The sequence below is a fragment of the Lissotriton helveticus genome, chromosome 1_1 (genome assembly GCF_964261635.1).
Source record: "Lissotriton helveticus chromosome 1_1, aLisHel1.1, whole genome shotgun sequence".
Taxonomy (NCBI): domain Eukaryota; kingdom Metazoa; phylum Chordata; class Amphibia; order Caudata; family Salamandridae; genus Lissotriton; species Lissotriton helveticus.
This window is the reverse complement of record NC_136057.1, coordinates 1,314,206,410-1,314,233,466: the sequence shown is the minus strand read 5'-3', so window position 1 is coordinate 1,314,233,466 and position 27,057 is coordinate 1,314,206,410. Positions and strand designations below refer to the sequence as shown.

Below are 27,057 nucleotides of genomic sequence, written 5' to 3'. Positions count from 1 at the left end.
TTCAAGGGGGGTGAGACATGATTCAAGGTGGGGGGTGAGACATGATTCATGTAAATGTCATGGTACTTATAGAGCGCACTGTCACCAGACGGTCACCTTGCGGTGTCGCCTATGCGGTTTCCTGGCGCTGAAACTCATACCGCTGTGGAACCCCTCCTGGCTTTCCCTGTGAAGTGTCCACTCCTGGGCACCCCCAAGGTGAAACCAGGCGTCCTTAGCGCTGTTGGGGCCGGTATGGAGGCTAAGCAAGCTATTGCCCAGAGTTGCAGCGTGGGGCCCGTGATTAGAATAGGCACCGAGGCGAGAATTAACAGGTCCGAGGAAATTGAGCCAGAGACCCCGCTGAGGCGGGAATCGAACCCTGGTCCCTGGCCAGAACTCTGCATCAGGGTCTGCCGCTCTAACCATTGAGCCACACTCCTCCCCCCCTTCATGGGGGGTGAGACATGATTCAAGGGGGGGGGAGGGTGAGACATGATTCAAGGGGGGAGGGTGAGACATGATTCAAGGGGGGTGAGACATGATTCAAGGAGGGTTGAGACATGATTCAAGGGGCGAGGGTAAGAGATGATTCAAGGGGGTTGAGACATGATTCAAGGTGGGTGGGGGGTGAGACGTGATTCAAAGGGGAGGGCTGAGTCATGATTCAAGGGGGGAGGGTGAGACCTGATTCATGGGGGGTGAGACATGATTCAAGGGGGGGTGAGACATGATTCAAGGTGGGGGGTGAGACATGATTCATGGGGGGTTGAGACATGATTCAAGGGGCGAGGGTAAGAGATGATTCAAGGGGGGTGAGACATGATTCAAGGTGGGTGGGGGGTGAGACGTGATTCAAAGGGGAGGGCTGAGTCATGATTCAAGGGGGGAGGGTGAGACCTCATTCATGGGGGGTGAGACATGATTCAAGGGGGGAGGGTGAGACATGATTCAAGGAGGGAGGGTAAAACATGATTCAAGGGGGGAGGGTGAGACATGATTCAAGGGGCGAGGGTAAGAGATGATTCAAGGGGGTGAGACATGATTCAATGTGGGTGGGGGGTGAGACGTGATTCAAAGGGGAGGGCTGAGTCATGATTCAAGGGGGGAGGGTGAGACCTCATTCATGGGGGGTGAGACATGATTCAAGGGGGGAGGGTGAGACATGATTCAAGGAGGGAGGGTGAGACATGATTCAAGGGGCGAGGGTAAGAGATGATTCAAGGGGGGTGAGACATGATTCAAGGTGGGTGGGGGGTGAGATGTGATTCAAAGGGGAGGGCTGAGTCATGATTCAAGGGGGGAGGGTGAGACCTCATTCATGGGGGGTGAGACATGATTCTAGGGGGGAGGGTGAGACATGATTCAAGGAGGGAGGGTGAGACATGATTCAAGGGGGGAGGGTGAGACATGATTCAAGGGGCGAGGGTAAGAGATGATTCAAGGGGGGTGAGACATGATTCAAGGTGGGTGGGGGGTGAGACGTGATTCAAAGGGGAGGGCTGAGTCATGATTCAAGGGGGGAGAGTGAGACCTGATTCATGGGGGGTGAGACATGATTCAAGGGGGGGTGAGACATGATTCAAGGTGGGGGGTGAGACATGATTCAAGGTGGGGGGTGAGACATGATTCAAGGTGGGGGGTGAGACATGATTCAAGGGGGGAGGGTGAGACATGATTCAAGGGGGGAGGGTGAGACATGATTCAAGGGGGGAGGGTGAGACATGATTTCATCTTCATACAGGAAGAGGTGATACCCAGCCTTATCCTAAGTGTCGTACCCTCTTACCTCACTCCGCAGGGCTTTAGGTCTCTCGCGTTCTCCTTAGGCATGAGTTACAACTTTTGTAAATGGAGCGGTCTAGACAATCTACTTTAAAAGGATTGGAAAGTTAAACGTTGTTACCGCCTGTGGAGTTGTGCCCCTCAGAGACAGGCGGGACAGAGAGCACTCGTGCCCATCCCTGATGGATTCTCACAATAAGGCCTGGAGGGTCCTTGCTGCCCCCCCCCCCTCCTCTCAGAGCCTGCCATTGTGCAGGGCAGGCTGCTTAGCATTCAGGAGGCTACAAGCAGGGACTGCAGGAGAGCCTTTTGAGGTATGACCACTATTGTGTCTGCCCCAGAGCCAGTGTTCACCCCTGAACAAAGGAGGCCTGTGAATGGCCCTTGTTCCCGGCCCCCCTCCCACTCGGAGCGGAGGCCCCAGTCCACGTCAAAGGGGCTTTCAGGCAGAATGTGGGAACTTTGTGCAGTTTTCTTAGGGGATTGGTGAGGGGTGAAGGAGTGGCAGCTGCGGGAGAATATTCCGATGGGAGTAAGATGTCACTTTAATGAGCATTGGAGCCGAGTTTATTTTTTTAATTATTTGTGGTTCTATGGTTCTATGGTGTTTTTTATTTTATTTGTAACTCCTTTTTAGACGCTTAACCTTCGAGTCTGTCCAGCCTTCTTTGTCTTAATTATTTATTATTGTAGTATTAAAAATCCTGAACTAGAACCCAGCAGTGCCAGAACTCCATACATTGATTTAGAAGAACAGACCAAGAACATTTGTCAATAAACCTTGACAAGGACTGCACTAACATTCTGGTATCTCAAAAACAAGAAACCCAACAAATGTTTGGCTAGAGAGCAAGAAAACAAAATACTTGAACAAACCACCGTGGAGTACTTGAATATCCGAAGAATCCCAGCTATCTGTCCACAGATAGCAAAAGGCAATAAAAAGCACCTAAAGGTAGGGAGGGAGTCTTAGTCTGCAAGGTCGAGTAGCTAGGAAAGTAGCAAAGAAGGCGCAACAGAAGTGAAGTGAGTCGGGCAGAACCCTCAATCAGTCAGGATTTATAAAGCACTGCTGGTGCCCAAGGCAGGCATCCAGGCGCTGAGATCCTTACAGCTTCTGGTGGGAGGACCATGCAGCTTCAGGACCATGCAGCTTCAGGACTTTGCAGCGAGGTAGACGAAGGAGCGTCCTCCACTGTTGCTTCGGCGGGTGCATGGGGTGTGCGAGAGGGAGGCAGAACACAGGTGTCTGGAGGGTTGGTGGAAGCTCAAGCGGTGGTTAATGCGGAGTGTCGGGCATGGCGGAGGTTACGGAAGAGCACCTAGCTTGCAAAGAGCCTCCACAGTAAACTAGACAGAGGTTCAGGAAAGGGGCATTTAAGGCAAGGAGGGGATGTTTTGTATGGGTGGGACAAATAGCAGCCGCTGAGCTGGATGAATGGCACAGATTTCGCATTAAAATGTAAAGATGTAAATGACTAAATAGAAGGAATTTAGGTATTCCTACTCCATGGATTTTTCCTAGGATATGATCTATGAAGAGTTCCTGGTCTATATCAATTGCAGAAGAGAACAAGTGTCCAGATTCTGTGTCAACTTCCTAGGTGGGTTTGGGAAGAAAGGTGTTCAAGTGTCTCCTTTAAACACCTGAAAGAAGCCAAATCCGCTCTTTCCTGTAGGAGGGAAGAAGCACAGTGCAGTTGCAAAGAAATGCCATAGTCGCCAGGCTTTTTCAGAGAATGACCAAGAGTGCTGCTTCTTGAAGAGAGATGTCCAAGCTAAGTGTGTTTGCTCTGTACATTTTTCTCTTTTAAAGAGGGTGGTGATAGCCAAATATTGGTAAACTGCAGACCATGAGTGAGGATGACCGCTTTTATCACGCATCGGCTTCAGAAAGGAGCCAATGAAACACAAGGACCATAGTGACTCAGTGAAAGCTGTCCGCCTGATATCAGTTGTGTAGCAGCATATGCTCCAAGTTGTACGACTAAATGTATTTTTGAGAGCAAATGCTAATTATTCATCTGCCCAGTAGTAAGAATAGATGTTGGCTTCGCTGCCTCTAACCCTGCTTTGGGTGGATGAGTTTCAAGGTCTGGAAGCTGGCTGCTTGTTCAAAATCTGTTATAACAAACCCAAACATGCACTTTTTGTTTTTTTTTTATAGCAAACTCATAAAATCTTTTGTCTTCTAGGTTTTGAGGGTGTTCTTTGTGACAAGAACATTGATGAGTGCTCTCCGGACCCGTGCCACCATGGCACATGTGTGGATGGCATTGCCAGCTTCTCCTGCTCATGCCTATCTGGGTATACGGGGTACCGCTGTGAGAACCCCATCAATGAATGCCAAAGCAACCCGTGCCAACATGGGGGAAAGTGCATTGACCTGGTCAACAAATACATTTGCAACTGCCAGTCTGGCACTTCAGGTAAAGTTGACTTCCGGTGCCTGCGCATACATATAAGTGCGTCGAGACCACATATAAGATATTAGCTTGCTGTGAATAGTTCTGTTTGGCTGGACATTTTTAGCTTCTCGTTTCCCACTTTATTCTTTTTCTTGACTCTTCTGTGTGCTATCGTCCTACCTTTGTGGTGCCTCACTGCTCTTGTTTTTGTGCTCCCTCCCTCTCGGCTACTCTTCACTCACTGTCTGATTTCTCTCTTCTCTTACATCCAAGACCTTTGCCTTTTCTCTGTCTTTGGGTTTCCTCACGTCTATGCTGCCTCTTCCACCGGCTTCTTTTTCGAGTTGTCGTGAGCATCTTGAAATGGTGCAATGCTCACCCTGCTTGCTGTCGCTCCGTACAGGCCCCAACTGTGAGATAAACTACGACGACTGTGCCAGCAACCCCTGCGATTACGGAGTCTGTCGGGATGGCATCAACCGCTATGACTGCATCTGTAAGCCCGGTTTCACAGGTGAGTGCTGCCAGCTGTGGTATTGGCAGTTAGTTGCCTGTGTTGATTGATTCTCCCAGGTGGGGGTAACTGGGGCAGATGGAGATGGAGTCTAGGGGACTCTGCATTTTTGCTGTGGTCTTTGCAGCCAGTTCCTGATGCAGGACAAGACTTTTTCAGCAAGCGCTGTAGGGGCAACTAGTGTTCTCGGTCGCTGCAAGAAAAGGGGCAGTGTCTGCAGTCTGAGGGGCCTTGTACTGCAGGCTGTGTAGGGATTCCCACCCCTTTACGTGCTGCAAGGGTGTCGCTGCGTGTTGTTGCATTGAAATCCCAGTCCTCAGGTGCTTCTGGGGAGATGCATGTCCTGATGGCTGCTTCAGGGATAGCAGTGGCGCCATTTGCTGCAGGAGATGGCCTGGTCTGACTTTAGCTGCTGCAGAGAGAGGAGCATTTACAGCTAGACTCTGAGCGGGCAAGGTGACCAAGATGTAGTTTGTGGTGCTGCCTGCGGTGTTATCGGAGGGTTCTCTGCTTCCGTCTGGTGAGTGGGCAGTACAGCAGGCTGTGCTGCTGGCTGTCAAAGATTAGCCAGTGCATTTTCACATACAAGTTTGCTGGCTTTGCTTCCACTGAATGCATGCTGTCTGCTGTATCCCGGATTACCATGAGCATCTGTTGTCATTCTGAAGCATGCATTGCTTTCTGTTGTGGGCAGTAAACATCTGACGTACCTCCTTCAGTGCTCATTGCTTTTGGCCCCTTATACTATGTTTATTGCTGATTTTCCTCTGCGGCTTAATGGCTAGTCTTTGAGGACAGCAGGTGACCTGCACTTTTAGTCCAGGGCCTTTAAGCGGCATTGAAGCTAGATAGGAGTCTCTTAGGCAGCATTGAAGCTAGAGCGGCGTCTCTTCATGCACTACGATGCCAGCTGGCCCGCGGCCTGTGGTACGCACCTGAAGAGCACACCGCATGTCCTGTAACCTGTTGGCCTCTCTCCTCTGATCCAGGGCCCCTCTGCAATGTGGAGATCAACGAGTGCGCCTCAAACCCCTGCAAGAATGGGGGGACGTGTGTGGACGGAGAGAACGGCTTCAGCTGCCTGTGCCCACAAGGCTTCCACGACCCCCACTGTTACTCGGAGGTGGATGAATGCAGCAGCAGCCCATGCGCCCACGGTACCTGCAAAGACGACATCAATGGGTAAGGGCCCTCAGCTTGGTTGTTGGGCAGTAGCAGGGTTGGCCAGATCCATTTCTAGGGAATCCTGGGCATTGCATCGAAGTTTCATGAGTGCTGGGTCTTTCGAAGCTCATGTGTTGGAGCTTAATTGGTGTACCCCAGAGACAGGCGTCAGACACCGGGACTGCGTTTCTGGCTGACGTGAGCAAGAGTATGCGCCACGAAGTTGAGGGCGCGGTCTACGGCAAGCTTTGTTGACTTGCCTCATGATATGATAATTATCACGTGATAGATCTATACCTGTGTCTGTACGGCAGTAGTGGAGGTTGGCCCTTGGCCTGCATTCTGAAAGATACTAAAATGTGTTTATGGTCCCACCATCTTGTATGAAAGCATGTTGTCAACGCTTTAATTAACACTTGATTGTGTATGCAAGGATGTATGCAAGGGTGCCAGCCAAAACATCCATGCCCCGTTTCTTTTCCAAGTTAAGTCACCAAACTTTGTGTCCACCATTTTGCTTGTTGGGCTGCCCCTCCCATTATCTGCCTCCCACACTACCAAAGCCTTTTGGGTTTATTTCACTGTCAGCGGTTTAGTCATTCATGTACGTACTGACTAAAGCAGGCCAACATGCGCCTGTGCAGCTTACCGCGACTCTGACATTTTAAGCTGCTAGTAACCTCTGTGTGTGAGGATTTTGTAGTGTAGCCCATCACGTTTGTAATTCACCATGTGCACTGTTTTACAGTATGAAATAATCTCTTCTAGATGCCCATGCTTTGCACAATTCCACTTACCAGTGTGTTATAGTTTTTATCTCTTTGCGTATCTTTAAAGTAGTGTTCTAAACTAAGTATTAATTGTTTGAGAAACTTTGATTGCAATCTCATTTTGGTTTATACTCCGATGTCGAATTCGTTTTATGTGCTCCTCTGGCCTTCCTATAGTCTGTGTTTTTTTCTTTTAATTTTTGGTGGACATTTAGGGTTTAAGCCCCTATCAGTGGCCCAGTCTTTCAAGTCCCTACTGACAGAGTGCTATTTACAGTAGGCCAACTTGTGGGCCCCTCCCAAAGGTAAGCCTGGCTGCATCTTGCGGCCACAGTCACTGCTCCAATGGACCCCCTTGGCATGTCCTATGTGTTTACACTATAACTTACTCGTATCATGTCTTGCTTGGTTTTTTTTTGCCCACAGACTAGAAGCCTACTAGAACCATTACGAATACTCTAAAAAAAAAAAATTTTAAAAAAAGGAAAAAAAATTATCATAATTTGATAGAGAAATTCCCTTGCCTTTTACTTTCAGTGCGTAACCATGTCCATGTGAATACACTGGCTTTGGTCCCTGAACACATAAGAAAACTTTCGGCCTCAAATAAAACTCATGCTGTGTAATGTGAAGTCTACAATGCCCTATTACCATCAGATTTCAGACTTTTCATCAACGCGAGCTGTCACATTTTCTATGACGCACTGATGGCTTTCAAAGCAACACAACCCCTTGTTTGATGAATTCGTCGTCATCGTCCCCCCCCCTCACCTCTCATTACCAGACTTCCCACCCAACTCACAGCGGATAATCTCATTGACCCAGTGTCTCTAACACTTTGAGTCGCAGTGAGTCCGTCTGCTGCCCAATAGACTTTTCTGTTAAGTTCCATGTCCCTTTACCTTCCGGATTGAGTAGAATTATACAACATCAAGTCCAGTTCGTACTGGCAGAAGATGCAAGGCTTGCACCCTTGAAGGAGTGTCTTCTGAGATGGCCTCTTCTAGTGCCAGTTATGGAAAGATGCCCAGCCCCGATTCTGAGGCCATAATTGTTTTAATGAATGCTGAATCAAACCCTGGATAATAATATTCCTAGGGTAACCTCTACGGCCATAGCCTGTACCAGACCTAATTACTGCTTCACTGCGGAGCGAAGTAAGTTAAAAGTCCTCTTATGCCCACTGGAATGCAGGTGTTGATGGTCATAAGATCCTGCATTAGAAATTCTGTACACAAAGCATAGGATGTACATTGACGATCAAGGTGGCTAAAATAGCTTATTTTTAGATCGATTTGTGAATGCTCCTAAAAACTCTTCAGAATTATGAGCTTAAACCTCACTTGGAAGGATCTTGTATCATTCTTTCCCCTAAATTTTGATCGGATCTTTCTATGCTGTTTTGAGGCAAAATTGTAAAAATATGGGTAGAGATGGCATGCAAACCCATTTCAAAACCTGCACCTGTGCAGCTATATAATGTCCCCACCACTCCTGCTTCCTTTTAATCAAATTTAGTAACAGCAGCTTTTTTTATGAATTGATTCCGTGCATCCTTTGGCATCTCTAGGGGATCCCAAACCTGATACATGGATAAAAGCTCCTCTTTGCCACCCATCATATATTTTTTACAATCTGTAATTCACAGTTAATACAGGCCTAGTGACATTTCTGTGGAAATCAGCAGTAGTCAAACCCATTTAAAAAAATCCTTCTTCAGACCCCCATGACCTGAGCAATTTTAGACTCATTTCCTTGAACCAGTTTCGGGGTGAAATTCCCAAAACAATTTTTTCAATCAAATTCATGAGTTTGGCTAAGCTTATGGCATGCCAGATCACATTCAGAAACGCGGATGTTATTGTTGGTTCTGTACTTGACAATCTCTGCAGAATACCTGATGACTGTACTATCGGGGCCCTTATCCTTCTCGATCTGCCCGTGGACTTCATCCCAAGCGACCAGCACACTTTGATCTCTAGGCTAATCGATGCAAGTATCTAGGATGCTGTTCGTAAAGGGCTCATCATCCCTGTGTGCTCTTCCTCCATTTCGGTCTGGGCCTAAAATGTTAATTCCTGGTGTCCTTAAGGGCTACATCTTGTCGCCCCTCCTGTTTAACATCTATATGCTTCCATTGGCTGTATTACTTCATCAGGAACGAGCCCATATCAGACTGTCTCATCATCATCAATTAGTGGGTGTTTAATAAAACCTTAATCCTTTTAAGACCCAGCTTTTGCTTACCTCCCTTGATATCCTGTCCACTAAATCCTTGGGTGACTCAATATTATGGTCCCCCGCCCCTCCCCTGCTATTCCATTCTGGAAATGTTTTATTGACTCGGATTTCTCTCTTGAGACTGAAAAAGTAAAGGTGACACATGTTTCTGGCACCTTAAATGATACAATTGCGTCTGCATTTCTTGAACCTTTCTACAGCAATGTGATCTATCTTGCTACTCCCCATTCTTCGTTAGGTCAGCTAAAACTGGTCTAAAATGCAGTGGCCAGGCTGATTGCGAACAACTCAAACATGCACAAATTTCAAAAGGGTTAAAACAGCCTCACTGACTGCTGGTGAAAAGCCGAGTGACGTGTAAAGCGATGGTGATCGTCGACAAGGCCATACACAGTAATTTGCTTGATTTATAGGGTTTGAAATGTGCTTGGTACACTCTTGCCTGAGCTATTTGCTCTATTTTTGTTTGCTAAATGCCCCAAAACTCCAGTGTTATTTACAGAGTGTCCCCCCCACAGTAAAGACCTGAAATTCATTTCCTATCTATGCTCTCAAGCAGACTTGCTTCAAGTTACAAAACCGGTAAAATCTCATCTGTTTAGCACACACTGACTTCTTATGCAGTACACTACCACTTGATAGCTAACGCCAAGAAGCTTCGGTAAATTCACTCTCTAAAGTTACCATACCTCTCCGTTCCTGCCTCCCACATGGGTTCCTGCCTCCCTTTAGCAGCTGGACTCCCACTCTGCCTGAGCTCTACCTCTCCAGCCAGGATTTGCAGCCTGCCAGGAGCCGACCTCTCAAACCTTGGCACTCTCCTGAGACTGGTTGCCAACAACATTGTGTGCACTTTATCTATGGACCATCTCACGAGCCGCAATGCCTGCCATGCCAAGCAAGTTACCCACCACTTCTGAAGCAGCCTTTCCAGCATGCCATCTGCTTTCCATTATCCTGCCTCATCCCTTAACCTGGAGACCACACATTCTGAGGGTGATGAGACGTGTGGCTCCAGGTGCTCCTGCCCCCTTGGTGTGGTCTGACCTCCTGTAGGATGTGGTGGGCGGTGTGGAAAGAGCCATTCATAGACTAAGCTTTTCTTTTTTCACAGGTATAAATGTGAGTGTGAGCCAGGCTGGGCGGGGACCAACTGTGACCTCAACAAAAACGAGTGCGATTCCAACCCGTGCCAGAATGGAGGCACCTGCACGGACTACGTGAACGGCTATCGATGCAAGTGCAAGGAGGGCTTCCAAGGTGTGTTAATCCGCTCTTCTTGACTTCTTTGTATTGGACTTCCCTGGCTGTGGACTGGCTGGTGCTAGCTTTAGTATGTCCTGACACCACAGCTTGGGGGCAAGGGCACTGCAGGATTAACCACTGCTCCCTGCTTACTACACCTTCTGCATTTTTCTCAGTAAAACAGAGGCTGATCACAAGTTTTTAGGTGGCACTCAATGCCGAAACTTCTCATGCAACACTTGGTGGGTCTTGTTGACTATCTTAATGAGTGCTGAGGGAGTCAGTGCAGCGATCCAAGGTCTGCGCTATTGTGTTCTATGCAATCGTTGTCTGACGTGCATGCTTGGTTTGGACTTTTTTGAGGAAGGTAGATTAATGATTCTAAGATAGGGAGGCCAGATGTTGAAAAGTCATAACCAGAACGTAGGACTACCATTTTGCTTCAGTCGAAGGATACACAATGACTTAATTGCCAGTGTTCACCGACATAGAAAACACACACTGAGAGGCACTGAGGGTCAGGTAATTAAATGCAAATTCCTAACCCATTAGCATCCTTGTTAATTAAATTGCTTTCTAATGAGCGCTGCTTACTAGTCTTTGTTGAGTAGATGCTGTCATCTATGCTTTAGCTGCATCCAGTGTTTACTGCCAAAGCTATCTGGTTCATTGTAAAAGTGGACACCTAAGCGGCGTACGGTCCAGTGCTCACTTCTGAATTCTGTGAAGTCCAAGGTCTTGTGCAGGTATAGTTTGGACTAGCTTGTCTCCTCGGTGGCTGCGGTGAGTGTTGTGTAGGTATTCCAGGTGTATTGTAGAGGGCACTTCCCCTTGGTTACTCGGGATGGGTCTAACTTGCTTTATATGCGGTGAGCAATGGTCAACGTGGTCAACTCGCACGTAAAGTTGCCACACTGCTGTGCTCAGCCAGTCACTGAGCTATAACAGCTTTCAGTGTTTCAGTTACTCCCAGCCGTCAGTCGTACAGACCTGAATGAGGACTGGGCTGGTAAATTGGCTGTCCTGTGAGGTCACTCAGTCTAGAAGTGGAGCCATCTTGCCTCGGGATGAGCAGCATTGCTTGGGAGTTGTGGTTTGTGGCGAGTGAATGCTTTGCTAAGAGTCTAGAACTTGGCAGCTGCTGTGCCTGAGGAGATTGATGCTAAACTAAGAAAAGCAGCCTATCGTTTGGGTTTCTTTAGAATTTGGTTAAAAGGCAGGTAGAGGGCTAGACTTACTACTTGTTCTACAAATTGTTTTAGGCTGCTCTGTCGCATGCTTCTTGTCACAATGATTCATCAAACTTTGGAGTTTAAACCAAGCATCTCTTCAGAATGCCCCGTGGTGCATTTCTCATGCCTCTTGTTGCAGCTTGGACCGTGCATCACAAGTGTTTCTTCGTCCCACAGGTACCTACTGTCAAACCAACGTGAACGACTGTGCGTCCAGCCCGTGCCTGAACCGGGGGACCTGTGTGGATGGGATTGCAAGCTACAGCTGTCTCTGTGACCTTCCCTATACAGGTACGTCCTGGCAACTGCCTTGGGTGAGTGATGTGGAAACCATGGGCTGAGATGAGCCTAAAACAATGACATGGGAAAAACCGCGCTGCTTCCACAGTCGGCATTTCTGTTTCATAACACATTCAGATTGCCGCCTTCAGGGCAGGGCCAGCAGTGGCGTGAAACCCGTACTGCACAAGCGCCGACGGTGACTTACCAGCGGAGAGGATGGTGTCATAATACACAATACACGGTGTATGAAGAACTCCGAGTTAGCACATCTTGGAACTTATTACGAGTTGTTCTTTATCTGGTCCATGGATACCAGGGAGCTGAAAACTCCCTAGCCTGCAGCATGTTCTGCTGTAGATACCCTACTTTGCACAGGCCTGCCCTCTAGTGGTCGGAGGGAGTGGAAGTATCGAGTCACTTCGAAACCAAAAACTCAGCTTCGAACAAAAACAACTTGCACCTTTCTACGCCCAGCACTAGATGGCCACAGTGTGCAAAGTATCTGAAATTGAAGCTCTAAACTACAAGCTGCAAATGAATGTTACAGGTAAGTAACTTTTTCGGTTAGTTCACCCACAAATAACACGCAGAGAAAGAAATGCCGGGTCCTTTCCGATGAAATGCCTCCTTTCAGGCCCTATAATCAAATCCTTTTATGCTGCATTAAGGAGGTGGTAATTGGCAAAGAGGGTGGGGATGCCCTCTGTGGCATGGATTGATAGTGTTTTCTCTCTCCAAACCCCCCCCCCCCCTGAAGACCACAGGGGACAGTTAGGGGCCAGTCTGTGCCAGGGCGAAATGCAATTTACGGAAGTGTAAACTTGCATGATATTCAGCATTGTGCATTACGATTGTTTCACAAAATGCATGATATGATGCCACATTACATAGTTGAGACTTTAAGCAAAAATCCTTTGTGAAAAAACATGAATGAACCAAACATAAGCAGCTGATGCTCATGCCTTGCGCAATTCAGTGCTTTTTCTGTGTGTGAAATGCACCTTCACACCAAAAATGGATGCAAAGGCACATTTTGTGCTGAAGAATAGCGCAAAATACGAAGCCAGTGTTTTACATAATAATGTACAATTTCTCACAACTTTTTGAGCACTTCGCATAACTTCTGTAAAGGAAATTACGTGCATTTCGCCCAGTCCTACTCTTACTGAGAGCCCCAAAGATGTTCAAACGTAAAAAAACGATCCACAGTAGATTAGTGACCACCAACAATGGAATAACCAGTTGATCGATACCAAGTAGGGGGCTCAATAGAGCCAGAGACATTTCCAAAAGGGCACATTTATTATGCAGAGACCCGCGTTCAAAACTAGTGAGGCACAAACTCGGTTTCCTGTTTCTTAGCTGTGCTTTATGCGAAATTGAGGAAGTTTAAAATTGGGACATGAAGACAGTTCGGGGAAAAACGTAAACCTTTATTGTACACAACCGTGATACGAGTTACAGAAGAAACATAAGGAAAAATCTGTGCCTGCAGATCTAGGTGTTCCACAAGGATCCTCCCTCGCCCCCACACTGTTCAACCTCGTCATGGAACCGCTCGCCACCTTGCTCCAAGCTTCCAATGTCCAATTCCATATGTACGCCGACGACACACAACTTTACCTAAAGCTACAATCCCCGGAAGATATCAAACATCTGAATTCCACACTTATTAACACTCAATCTTGGCTGGCCGATAATCACCTCAAACTAAATGCTCTGAAAACTGAGTTCCTACTCATCTCACCCCCGGCGAAAATTTCCACCACCCAAACCTGGCTCAATAACCTAACAGCACTCAATGTCCAACCTACCATCGTGGATTCGGCGAAATCCCTAGGCATCACACTCGACGCCAAGCTCAACATGCAGCAGCACGTTAGCAAAACCACAAAAGGAGCTAACTTCCAAATCAACACACTGAGGAAAATTAAACCCTTCCTCCCTGCCGAAGACTTCCAAACTGCTGTACAAGCTTTAGTCATCCCTCGAATAGACTACGGAATTGTGGCCCTCAGCGGACTCCCGCTATCCACAACGGCACCCCTAAGAGCCTCCCTGAACGCTGCCGCGAGACTCATTACTGGCTCAAGAAAACACTCGCATATATCCCCAGACTTAAAGTCTCTAAAATGGCTGCCTTTTGAAGCCAGAATACAGCTAAAAATTGCAGTTATGACACACGCGGCCGTGCACCACAATGCACCCAACTACCTCGCTCAAAAGTTGTCTATATCAGGAGGTTCGAGATCCAATAGAAGTACAAAAAATCTACTCCTGAAACCTCGTAGATTTCGGAAAGAGAAAACATACAAGCGCTCCTTCTCAGGAATGGCACCCAGGATCTGGAATGCGCTCCCTCCTGAAACCAGGCTTATCTCCTCCACTGCACTCTTCAAGAAAGAGGTGAAAACCATCCTTCTGGCCAAGATCTCCTGAACTTTATAGGTACTGGATCAGAGACTCTGCATCGCTTTGTATCACTGTTCACCTTGTCCATTGGCACTATACTTATACTTGATGGTGACACTACTACGCTACCCTCTTACTACCGACCTATATATGATACACTTTGGTTCACTGAATCACCCTCCCGATGCCCCATTCAGTGTTCTCTCTAGCCTAAGAATTTGGTATAAGCCACCCACACATCCAGGGTTTACCTGAACACTTCTGTAGTGAGATTAATGACTTGTGCCGTCTTATATTACTTGTCTACCTGATTGTATATTGATATGTTCTTTGTACGTTATTATTATCCTACTATGTTAGTGACTAGTATACTGCTCCCATTATTCCTGTTCTTTCCTGCTGCCCCTACCCCTGTCTCTGTGAAGCGCTCTGATATCTGTAAGGATCTTGTTCGCGCTATACAAAACTTTGAATAAAATAAATGTTTCGTTGAAAATGTACCTTTTTTTTCTGGTCGCAGACAAGATAGTTTACGAACCACTGAGTTAGACAACCACTGGAGTCTGAGCACTGAAATCTTCACACCTGTGCTGTTACTAACAGCAGATGAATTGCTTGGTGGACGGGGCCCTTATTGGAGATCTGTCTGAGTAATTGTTAGTGCCCGGAGGGGGTGAGAATGAATGGAAACTACATCTAAGCACATCAGAACACTTCCCATACCTTATCAGCCTTTACATCAGTTCCACCCTAAAGTGCTTTAGTCCTGCGATTGTCTGGTCGGAACAGGGAGGGGTTCCGTCCCCCCTGGCTCCGGTGCACACCGCCCGGCCCCCGTTGAGGCCGGGGTTGCACAGAGGGCCTGCCCCGCTGGCCGTCAGCTCGTCCTATCTCCGCGCTGGAGAATGCGCCGCGGGACCCCTTTGAACCTGGGTGATCTCTCACAGGCTTCAGAATGGGCAGGCAAGCCTGATTTATCTGCTCTTTAGGTTTCTATCTTTGACTAATTTTACCTCTTCGGGAGAAAAAAAAGTCCGCTGTGCTTCTCCAGATAGACTGCAAAAAAAAAAAAATATCCAGACGGGCCCCACATTGGCGTGTTTTTTAAAACGTTTTTTTTTTTTCAACCTTACCTTCCTTGTCAAAGGCGTTTTACCGTGCAGCGAAACGATACACCTTATACCAGGAGGGGATTCTTGGAGTCCATTGCTCCTCCCGAAGATTTTGATTACAGATCCACCCTGTATTGACCCCTTTGAGGTTTTATAGACTTAAAAATGTATTTGAAGTCGAACCAGTTTGCAGGACTTGCATTAATCCATAGGGGTGTGTTTCTTCCTTCTTAACAAAACAAATCTAAACTGTAACCATGGGTTCGAGGCATATGGGCTGCAGATGGTACATTTATGAATAGATCTGGTGTTGGGCTCGGATGATTGCACTTTGTTTTTCTTCTGGAGAAGTCTTTGTCGTCATAGGTGACTCCTCCTCTCGGTGTTAGTGCGCATGGGCATCGGCTCCATCCTTAGATTGTTTTTTTCCGCCATCGGGTTCGGATGAGGATCGAAGCGCTCCGGACCGACTTCAACAAAGAAGGTTATAACCGGCGCGTATTCCTTTCCAAATCGACGGTATCGTTATCGAACGCGACTTCACTCCATACCGACGCGATTCGAAGGACGACGACTACGAGAAACTCGACGTAGTCCAGCCCGGGGTCCATGGAAAGGACTCCATTCAAAAAATGTCCAACGTGTGGTGCTAAGTTCCCACACAAGGACCTACACGAAGTGTGCAACCTCTGCTTGTCCCCTGAACACGAATCCAGGGACTGTGAGGCCTGTGCAGCGTTCTCGTCAAAGTCGACGATTAGAAACCGTCGAGCCCGAAGACACGAGGTATCGAGAATGCAGTCACAAGCAATCCCAGAGCTGTTCGAGGACCAGCACCCAGAAGAGGAGGAAGAAGAGGCCGACGAGGCGGGGTCAGAAGCGGACGAGTCCGACGTCGAGGAAATCGACGTCCAACAAACCGTGAGTGACGACGTCCCTTTACCGAAAAACAGACCCCGCACGGTGTCGACCCCGCCCTCGAGCCCGGTCAGACAACCGAAAAAAGTTTCCAACGCCCCGCCTTCGAGCCCGGCAACGAAACAGAAACCGAAACACTCGGTCCCCCATCATAGTGGTTCCGGTTCCGATAAACCGACCACATCGACACCGAAGCACCAGGTCAAGGAAAGCTCGAAGTCGAAGCAGTCCATGTCGACACCGAAGCACGCTTCGGCGCCGAAAACACCCTCGACACCGGGGACATCTTCGATACCGAAGAAGTCGGATCCGAACAAAACTTCGGCACCGAAAATACAAATGGACATTTCAAAGAAAAAACACCTTTCGGAACCGAAAACTGCGGTACCGACACAGGAACACGGAACGGATCCTAAACAAAAGACTTTGTTTATTGACCCAAAGACTGGCAAGGTAGTCACAGAACTACCTAAAAAGAGGAAACATGAATATTTGGACGACAAGGCTCATCCAAAGAAGAGAACAATGGGGACGAATACAACTCCTCCCCCTTCTCCCAAACCTCACACACCATCTTCGCCTCTTCCTCACAATAGGCCAGATATTCCTCCCACACGTCCATCTACACCTACAACAGATGGAGAGAGTGACACAGGGGAGGGGGGACACCCTGGGGATGATGAGGACACAATCCCAGAGGAGGCAGACCCATGGGAGGAGTATAATGTGGGATCAGGTAATGATACCGACCTTGAGTCATATCCCTCAAAACCTTCACCTCCTGATGACAATACTGGGTTTGCACAACTCATTACTAGAGCAGCAACATTTCATAAGGTAGACCTACATACAGAACCTCTAGTACAGGACTTCTTATTAGAGACACTACCTACTGCACAAAAAACATCAGGAACACTACCAATGCTAAAAGGCCTTCTCAGTCATACATCAGAGATATTCAAAGACCCAGTGAGGGCTAGGGTATTGAACCCAAGAATTGATAAAAAATATAGGGCAGCTCCAAAAGACCCAATATACATTAAGGGACAAATTCCTCTAGACTCACTAGTGGTCACAAACGCTCGCAAGAGAGCAAACTCTTTATCTACAGGAGAAGCGCCACCTCCTGACAAAGAGTCTAAACTAATAGATGCCTCTGGCAAGAGAGTAGCATCTCAAGCGGCAAACAGTTGGCGCATAGCTAATACGCAAGCACTACTTGCAAGGTATGACAGAGCGCATTATGATGAGTTAGAAACACTCATCAAACATCTCCCTAAAGAACATCAAAAGAGAGCTGATCAACTTATACAAGAAGGGAAGTTAATTACTAACACTTCAATAAAGTGCGCCCTAGACGCGGCAGAAACTGCGGCAAGGTCGACAAATACAAGCATCATGTTAAGGAGACATGCATGGCTCAGAGTGTCAGGATTCAAACAAGAGGTACAAACCTCGTTACTTAACCAACCTTTTGATGGGAAAACACTTTTTGGCACAGGGACAGATGAGGCCCTAGAAAAAATGAAAAAGGATACCGAAACGGCTAAATCAATGGGAGCATTGCAACAGCCGACACAAAGAGGTTCCTTTCGTAGATCCACCTATAGAGGAGGATCCAAAAGTACAGGTACAAACCAACAGCAAACCTCTTTTACACCTACATCACCCAGAGGTAATTCTAGAGGTGGATACAGGGGTAACAACAACAAGGGTAGAGGTCGCGGAAACAACAACAACCGCAACTCTCCAACCCCAAAACAGTGACTTCATAGAGCTTCCCCCAGACCATATAACACCGGTAGGGGGACGCCTATCACAGTTCCTACCTGTCTGGGAAAACATCACATCAGACAAGTGGGTAAGACAAATTATCCAACATGGTTATTGCCTAGAACTCACAGCTACCCCACCAAACATCCCCCCCAAACAGCGTCCAATGAAACAAGATCACCTGACACTGTTAAAACAGGAAGTAATATCACTGCTAGAAAAGCATGCCATAGAGAAGGTTCCACAGCACCAACAGGGAACAGGAGTATACTCCCTATACTTCCTAATCCCCAAAAAGGACGGGTCTCTAAGGCCAATACTGGACCTAAGACCTCTCAACGCATACATAAATTCGGAACATTTCCACATGGTCACGCTCCAACAAGTACTTCCTTTACTGAAGAAAGGGGACTTTCTTTCTACACTGGATCTAAAAGACGCTTACTTTCATATCCCTATTCACAAAGCCCACAGGAAATACCTCAGGTTTGTGGTAGAAGGACAACATTATCAGTTCAAAGTCCTCCCATTTGGTGTCACGACGGCACCAAGGGTGTTCACAAAATGCCTGGCAGTGGTAGCAGCTCACCTAAGAAGACAACAAATTCATGTCTTCCCATACTTGGACGACTGGCTAATAAAAGCCAGGTCGCAAGAGGAGTGTCTGCAACACACACAAAAGACAATTCAGCTACTACACCAGCTAGGGTTCACGGTGAACTACACAAAGTCACACCTACAACCAAACCAAGTTCAACAATATCTGGGGGCTACCATAGACACAGAAAAAGCCAAAGTGTACCCCAACCCAATCAGAGTCCAAGCAATGCTTACAATCATTCAGAGATTTCAGCCACAACACTCACTAACAGCAAGAGTGTTCATGCAGCTATTAGGCATGATGTCATCCTGCATACTGCTAATACCATATGCAAAACTACAAATGCGTCCGCTACAAGAATGCTTAGCGACACAGTGGAATCAGGCTCAAGGACAGATTACGGATCTGGTGTTGGTAGACGACCGCACACACCGCTCTCTGAAGTGGTGGAACAGAACAAACATTACCAAGGGGCGGTCGTTCCTAGAGCCAATTCCACAGGTGACAATAACAGCAGACGCATCGCTCACCGGATGGGGAGCACATATGGACAAATACACAGTACAAGGAAGGTGGAGTGTGCAGGAAAGAACACTGCACATCAACTATCTAGAACTACTGGCAGTGTTTCTAGCATTGAAAGCCTTCCAGATACATGTTATCCACAAAGCAGTCCTGATCAGAACAGACAACATGACAGCAATGTATTATATTCAAAAACAGGGGGGGACGCACTCTCTCCAATTATCCAGACTAGCACAGGAAATTTGGAGATGGGCCATTCCTCAAAACATCTATCTGTTAGCCGAACACCTACCAGGAGTTCAAAACCAGATAGCAGACATCTTAAGCAGACAGTCGGAACAAATACACGAATGGGAACTGCACCAACAAATACTGTAGCCATTCTTCCAAAGATGGGGACAACCAGAGATAGACCTATTTGCCACTCATCAGAACGCAAAATGCCAAAGCTTCGCGTCCAGGTACCCACATCACCTGTCGCAGGGCAATGCGTTATGGATAAATTGGTCCAACAAATTTGCATACGCTTTTCCCCCTCTCCCACTAATCCCATTAGTGGTCAGGAAACTGCAACAACATTCAATGACCATGATACTAGTAGCACCCACGTGGGCAAGACAGCCGTGGTTCACCACGCTCCTGCAACTCTCACAAGTGCCACATCAAAAGCTACGAATTCTACCCATGCACCTTACACAGAACCATGGAGAAATAATGCACCCAGATCCAACTCAATTGAACTTAGCGATCTGGCTCCTGAAATCCTAGAATTTGGGTACTTAGATCTCCCCCCAAATTGCATGGAAATAATTAAACAAGCGAGACGTCCAACCACCAGAGCATGCTATGCAGCTAAGTGGAAGAGGTTTGCTATACACTGTACTAATAACAATATCAACCCTCTAGACGTATCAACAAGGGAGATTATTTGCTACTTGTTACACTTACAGCAATGTAATCTAGCGTACACATCTATCAGAGTACATCTAGCAGCTATAGCAGCATACCTACAAAACAGGCAGCGCATATCACTGTTCAGAGTACCAGCGATAAAAGCATTCATGGAAGGTCTTAAAAGAGTCATTCCACCAAGATTACCACCTTCCCCAGTCTGGAACCTCAACGTAGTACTCACCAGACTAATGGGACCACCCTTCGAACCTATGCATAGGTGCGAAATACAATTCCTTACATGGAAGGTGGCATTCCTTATAGCCATTACCTCACTCAGAAGAGTAAGCGAGTTACAGGCATTAACAATACAAGAACCATTCCTACAGATACACCAGAATAAAGTGGTTCTTAGAACAAACCCAAAGTTCTTGCCTAAAGTAATTTCAGCATTCCACATCAATCAGCCAGTGGAATTACCAGTCTTCTTTCCAAAGCCACAGACGGTGGCAGAAAGGGCTCTACATACACTAGATGTTAAAAGAGCCATTTTGTACTACATAGAAAGAACACAAGACTTCAGGAAAACTAAACAACTATTTGTAGCATTTTCCCCAACACATAAGGGCAATCCTATCTCTAAAGCAGGCATCGCAAGATGGATTGTAAGATGTATACAAATATGTTACATTAAAGCAAAGAGAACATTAACTGTTCCTCCTAGAGCTCATTCCACAAGAAAACTAGGAGCATCTATGGCATTCTTAGGGAACATTCCCCTAGATGACATATGTAGAGCAGCAACTTGGTCTACACCACATACATTCACAAAGCACTACTGTGTTGATGTACAGGCTGCACAACAAGCCAGAGTGGGCCAAGCTGTATTAAAAACTCTATTTCAGACAGTTGCGACAGACACTGGTGACCACCGCTAGGGAGGTAACTGCTGTACAATCTATTCATAAATGTACCATCTGCAGCCCATATGCCTCGAACGGAATATGCTACTTACCAGTATGCATCTGTTCTTGGCATAGAGGGCTGCAGAGTGGTACATGCCCTCCCTGCCTCCCCGGAAACCTGTGTCTGTCCCAACATTATCTTATTTAGATACATTTACATGGGCATATCTTTATGTACTACACTACACTACTCCATCTAACCCTACTATGGCAAAACAATCTAAGGATGGAGCCGATGCCCATGCGCACTAACACCGAGAGGAGGAGTCACCTATGACGACAAAGACTTCTCCAGAAGAAAAACAAAGTGCAATCATCCGAGCCCAACACCAGATGGCGATCTATTCATAAATGTACCACTCTGCAGCCCTCTATGCCAAGAACAGATGCATACTGGTAAGTAGCATATTCCATTCTGCCACCAACTCTTTGAATCACTGTCGTCTGTCTTCAACTACAGGGTTTTAGCGTGTGACATCAGGCCGCTTTGCCTTTATCGACGTGTTGCCGAGTTCTAATGTCATCTCTGTAGGAAAACGACATGCCATTGGCGGTTACGTGGTTACTTGCCGTTTACTTGTTGTGGCTTTCTTGTAACCTAAACCATTTCTAGGATCTTGAATGTATGGAGTAACAGCACCACCCTGAGCCATCATGGGTGTATTACAGGCATACACTTGGAATGGAAAGCCATTTCTTTTGTACAGATGGGGCTTCCGATTTTACTGGAGGCAAGTTTTCCATTTTAAATTGAGATAGCTAGCTTTAAGTTATTCAACTGCAGGGTCACATTTCTGTATTCACCTTTATTTTATCTGAGGCCGCGGTGCTGGTCTAATTTTTTTTATAGTTGGGACGCTTGCCAATAAGCTCACCTCACTAAAAGTGTAGTGAATGTGAGAGTCTGTTTTGAAAATGCAACAAAAGTGGTCACAAGAAAAAACATTTGGATTGTGACTATTGTGCACTCTCCTTCTAAACTCTCAAGTTTCGTGGGGGTGCTGCAGCACCTCATGCATCCCTAATTTCCTCGCCAGTGCTTTCTTGTCACACAGACCATATTCGCAACATATTCGATTTATTCCCCGGCGTGTGGCAGAGATCTTCATGAAATAGGTGATTGCACATTTCCATCTGTCATTGCAACTCTACATTTATCACTTAATGTAAGGATGGAGTATTTCAGCGCCTGTCCCCCCCCCAAGTTCATCCTTTAAGGTTGTTTCCGTTTAGATGATGTGGCATTGTACAGACTGGCACTGTGCAGCATTGTCGAGTTGTGCAGAGTATTGGCCTGTAAACAGACATAAGTCTCACTGATTCATCCAGGTTCAATGCCTAGAAAAGCGGTAACGTTTGCTCTTTTTCTTTTTGAGAGAGCTTGCTATGCCTGAAACTTCCAAAGCTACCGTGTGATCACCAGCCTTATAACATCGGACCTCTACCTTGCATGCAGGTTTCCGTTCTGTGCTCTGACTCCTCTCTTGGCTTGAGTAGTTCTTGCTTATCTCTGCGTTCATGATTCCGAATGGAGTAAATTGCAATTGGAATAGTTTACTGTCCCATTGGTGAAGCAAAGTCGGGGAGGTTTAATATTGGCATCCCCTGCTGATTGCTTGCTGGATTCAGGGCTCTTGCCTTTAGCTGGCGAGTCACTACTTGAAGTTTGTGATGGATTCCAAGGTAACACCAAGAACCCTCCGCACTCCGTAGTGCTCTGCTAAGCCTCCCCATCTTCTAGGAGCATTTTTGAGAGGCCCATGCCTTCTGCAACTCTTCCATACATATGTCCACTGCAGCTTTCTGATGGTGTTTGGAGCTGGTTTGTGGTACTTAGTATCCAGAGTCTTTGTAGAATCAACACTTTAAGCCCTCAAAACCACTAATTGATTGTAGCATTTCTGTAGCACTTTTCTACCACTTGTCGAGGCGCTAGTGTGCTTCCTAGGGGTCGAGCAGGTAGCTTCACCATTTATTGTGCATGGTCATAGAAGGGTGGAGCGAAACTCTGGCTTATTTAATTTATTGTATGTCAGGAGCGTCCATGTCTGAGCGGATGTACTTTTCTGGTACTGTAATAATAAAATCTGATGACCATACCAGTTTATTACAATTTCTTCTTGACAGGGCGTAACTGCGAGAATGTCCTAGCTCCTTGCTCCTCCAACCCTTGTGAAAATGGCGGTGTCTGTGACCACACACCAGACTACGAAGGATTCTTATGCAGCTGTGCCCCTGGCTGGCAAGGTAAGGGTCCTTGGGCCTTGCATGCAGACCTATTACTAATGCTAACTATTTGGTTTCAGGCTTTTCAGTTTGGATGAGGTGTTCAGAGAGATTAATATAATTGTTGAACTCCCAGTTCCAGTGGATCCGTGTATGGCGTGGATTTTGCTAGGGGTCCTTCCATTGGGCCCTAGAGTAAAGGGGTTGTGCAGTGGCCTGAAATTTATGAATGAAAGTCATTTTGGAAGAAGCTTTGACAAATCTTACTTTTTAGTTCTGACTGGGTATAATACTTTGAATGCAGTTTGTCTGTTGAGGACCCTGCACCTGAGATGGGGAGGGGGAGGTAGGGTGGAAGGCTGTCCGTTATGAAGTGCTGGTAAGCCTTCTTTAATAGGCTTGGTGCTGTACGAAAATGTTAATATTACACAAAGCAGAATTACTTTTGTCCATAACTGGCTACAAGTATTCCCTCAAAAGTAGTGCAGATGTATTAGCGTCTAGGGAATAATTACCATAGTTATGAAAATGTCACAAATTAAATTTACCTCCAGTTCCATTAAATGATTAGCCATGATACAAGAGGTAAATATGAATTAAAAAAACAACTCTAATAGTGATAAGTTAGGTAGCACACACTGAATCCCAAATCGATGCTCAGATCAGGTGTTCTCAAATGATTTAACCGCCCTGTAGGATTTTACTGACTTGTAGACCGAACATACTTGAATGTGTGACCTTCAAGATGGCATGAAGGTCACTGAGCTATATTGGAGGCTCCATCTTCCGAAGCGATCTGTTTTAAGAGACCGTGCCGTTTGTCCATTGACAAATGTAGCATTTCTTTTGGGTTTATAATTGAAGCAATCCTTGCTTCTATTAAGGAAGGTAGTTTTGAAATCTTCCATTCAGTGTTCCATTTTAGCCAGGCAAGTTGGACCAGTTAGAATCCTAGTTTGACCGCCACATTTCTTTCAGTCTGCAATCTGCTCAAGAGCTCTTATCTGCTCAATTTAATACTGGTGGTGGTGGAATATATCGGTGGCCACATGTATTATGTAGCAGCGGAGCACAAAATTATGCAGCAGGGTTGACTAAATTATATAGCACGAAAAGCAACATGATGCTGCACAATGCAGCACATTGTTTGGTAGTATTAATTTATTATTTAATTTTTCACATGGTAATATTGTCTTGCCAAATATTTCACCTAAAAAATACCAGTTTAACAACTAAATACAGAAATAAGCAACTGAATGGCGATCATTCAACCTTTGCGAAGAGCCTTCTACTTTACACTGACACACGTTGCCACGTTTTTAGTATCTTTTGGTCTACTCGAGGTAGAAACTGATTTTTAAATTGTTGAAATCTGCATATTATGCAGCAGATGATGGATTATGTGGCAAATCCATAATTCTAAGTAGAAAGCCATGTCCAAAGAATCTCATAATTCCAATGTCCCTGAATATAACCATGTACTCTTCCATGTAGAATATGCAGGCGCTCAGACAAATGTTGAGGCGGTGCGCAGACCTCTGCAGCCAGTCCTTGGCACTAGGGCAATTTGAATGCGACTTTGGAGATGATGTAGCCCATGGAGAAGGGTAGAGTCCTGCCAGAGGATGTAATAATGATGTTTAGCAGCTGGTGGGTCCATTTTCAAGCAAGTGAAGTGGTTATAACCAAGACTGAGTGCATACATTTGTTTTTACTATGATCTATATATAAATATACACATGCTGATGTTAAGGACATTTTATTCATGTTTTATGGTTTCAGGACCCAACCTTTCATTTTTCAATTTATTTTCTCAGGTCAGAAGTGCAACGTGGATATTAATGAATGTGACAGGAGCCCGTGCAAGAACAGGGGTACATGCACCAATCTTCGTGGAAGCTACACCTGTGCATGCCGCCCGGGCTTTAGTGGCACTGACTGCGAGACTGACATCAATGATTGTGCACCTAGTGAGTACTGTGGTGTGAAAGGCACATCTGTGCTGCTTAAGCCTTTATTTCATTTGAGATGTGTGTATATAGTGCTCACCAGTCCTTAAAAAGCTCCATATATCTGCATCGTTTTTGTCTTCTTTTCTTGAGAGCACATGACTAATTGCTAGTACCAACAAAAGCAACTTGATTAGCCACTAACCTCCGGTTCAGGAGTAGCGTGTTTCAACTACTCGTGAGGCGTAGTAAGTGTGATATAAATACAATTGCAATCTGTGGAGGTGGCAGATACATTGTTGAATAAATGACCTATAAGTCACAGGCTCACCCTTGCAGATTTGGAGCACTCCTCGACTAACTGATGACTTATTTTTCATTGCTGCTCACCATGCTTCAGTGTACTTCTTGGTGCTCTGTTAATTTTCTTTTTCTCCTTCTACAGATCCGTGTTTGAATGGGGGAACATGCCAAGACAGCATTAGTACCTTCTCTTGCACCTGCATGCCTGGCTTCACCGGCCCGCGCTGTGCCACAGAGATCAACGAGTGCCTGAGCAGCCCATGCCGCAACGGAGGCTCCTGCACGGACTATGTCAACAGCTACACCTGCACGTGCCTGCCAGGCTATGCCGGCATTCACTGTGAAAAGAACATCCAGGACTGCACAGCCAGGTGAGGTGGAATTTTGGGCTGGCACGCAGTTTAAGAAGAACCTTAAGTGGGTGATTAATTGCTTGCTATATAGATGTGATTACCAGGTGAATTAACAGCTGGCTCGATCCCCTCCCCCTATTTTGAAAGAGCTCATGAACAGACTTGCCAAACTCGTGTATTTTCTCATGGGATCATTGTAGTGAAGCAGTTTGAGTAAATATGGATATGCTCTGTTAAAATAGACTATTCACATATTCTCCAATGTCACCCAAGGATTGTGTTAACCCTCTGATTTACCAGATCTGTACACCAGTGTCCGTTCAGTATTGAATTGCAGAAACAAGTGTAAGCATGGCCATAATCAGCCCCAAGGATGCATAAGCTTTTGCAAATTCTGCACTGGTTTTAGCTGAAAGGGATCTGCAAAACCCGGGTTTGCAGATATTGTGCTTCATACTCGCCCAGTCTGTCCAGGACTTTCTATATCCTCTTGTTCCTAATTATAAGAGCTGACCAGGCTAAGTCTTGGGGGAAGGGGAAGAAGAACTTGGTTTGCCAGTACATATACTATTTTACGTCTTATAAGACTCATAAGCACACTCTGTACACATGAGCACAACTCCATTTTTGGCACTGGGGTGCTAGTGCTGTAAACCATGCCTTTCAGGTTTCTTTTGTGTTGAACAGTACTTTGTGAGCAAAACGCTGGAGGCCTGTCCGCATGCTTCTTTTATGGTATGGCTCATTTTCATACTGTCAGTGGTGTTAACTTGTTTGGAGAGATGCAAAACACCTAAAAATAATAGAATGAAGTGCCACACTAAGGGTTCCCCAGAGTCCCTCGCTTAGGGATATCATTCTATCACTTTGTTTGGGTTCCCTCATTCTGACAGTACTGGGGACTTCTCAGCACCTGGTGCTCCAAAATAGCTTCCTTTAAAGGCAGATACTGGTCCTTTTTATACTCTTCACAAGTATGATCCATAAACACTTGTTTGTGTTTCTGGCCCTTGACTTTCCCCGCACTACATTATTTAGCAGGGATATCAAGTTTAATTCTTTGAATCAATATCAGTTGCTGAGTTCAATTTAAATTAAGTCTCTACACTACTTTTTTGTGTGGATGGAGTGGGCTTAAATGACCAACGCTGGACATGCCTGCACTAAAGGTTCTCGAAGTCTATGCCCCCGCAACCTCCCCTCCCCAAAATCTTTTTTCCCTAGCTCAGTGTCTTCACCATACAGGGTTGGACTGTGGGAAACAAAATTGCCCTGGATAACCAAACTAAAAGTGGCCAATTGGCAAACTAGATAGCCCAAAAAGTGTCCCAAGTTTGCAAATCAGCCTAGTTTTAAACTTTTAAAGACACTCTGTATGTGTATTTTGCACGGTATGGGAGACTGCATGC

General features: G+C 46.2%; 1 protein-coding gene across 1 annotated transcript in view; it reads left to right on the top strand.

The window, feature by feature from the left end:
- The window catches only part of NOTCH3 (notch receptor 3), a 209,312-nt gene that overhangs the window by 130,914 nt on the left and 51,341 nt on the right, over positions 1–27,057 (top strand). The window contains exons 11-18 of the mRNA XM_078681656.1: positions 3,960–4,193; positions 4,576–4,686; positions 5,676–5,868; positions 9,976–10,121; positions 11,516–11,629; positions 22,945–23,064; positions 24,861–25,013; positions 25,438–25,666. Of these exons, the coding sequence (XP_078537782.1) occupies positions 3,960–4,193; positions 4,576–4,686; positions 5,676–5,868; positions 9,976–10,121; positions 11,516–11,629; positions 22,945–23,064; positions 24,861–25,013; positions 25,438–25,666 (1,300 nt within the window). The remainder of the gene's footprint in view (positions 1–3,959; positions 4,194–4,575; positions 4,687–5,675; positions 5,869–9,975; positions 10,122–11,515; positions 11,630–22,944; positions 23,065–24,860; positions 25,014–25,437; positions 25,667–27,057) is intronic.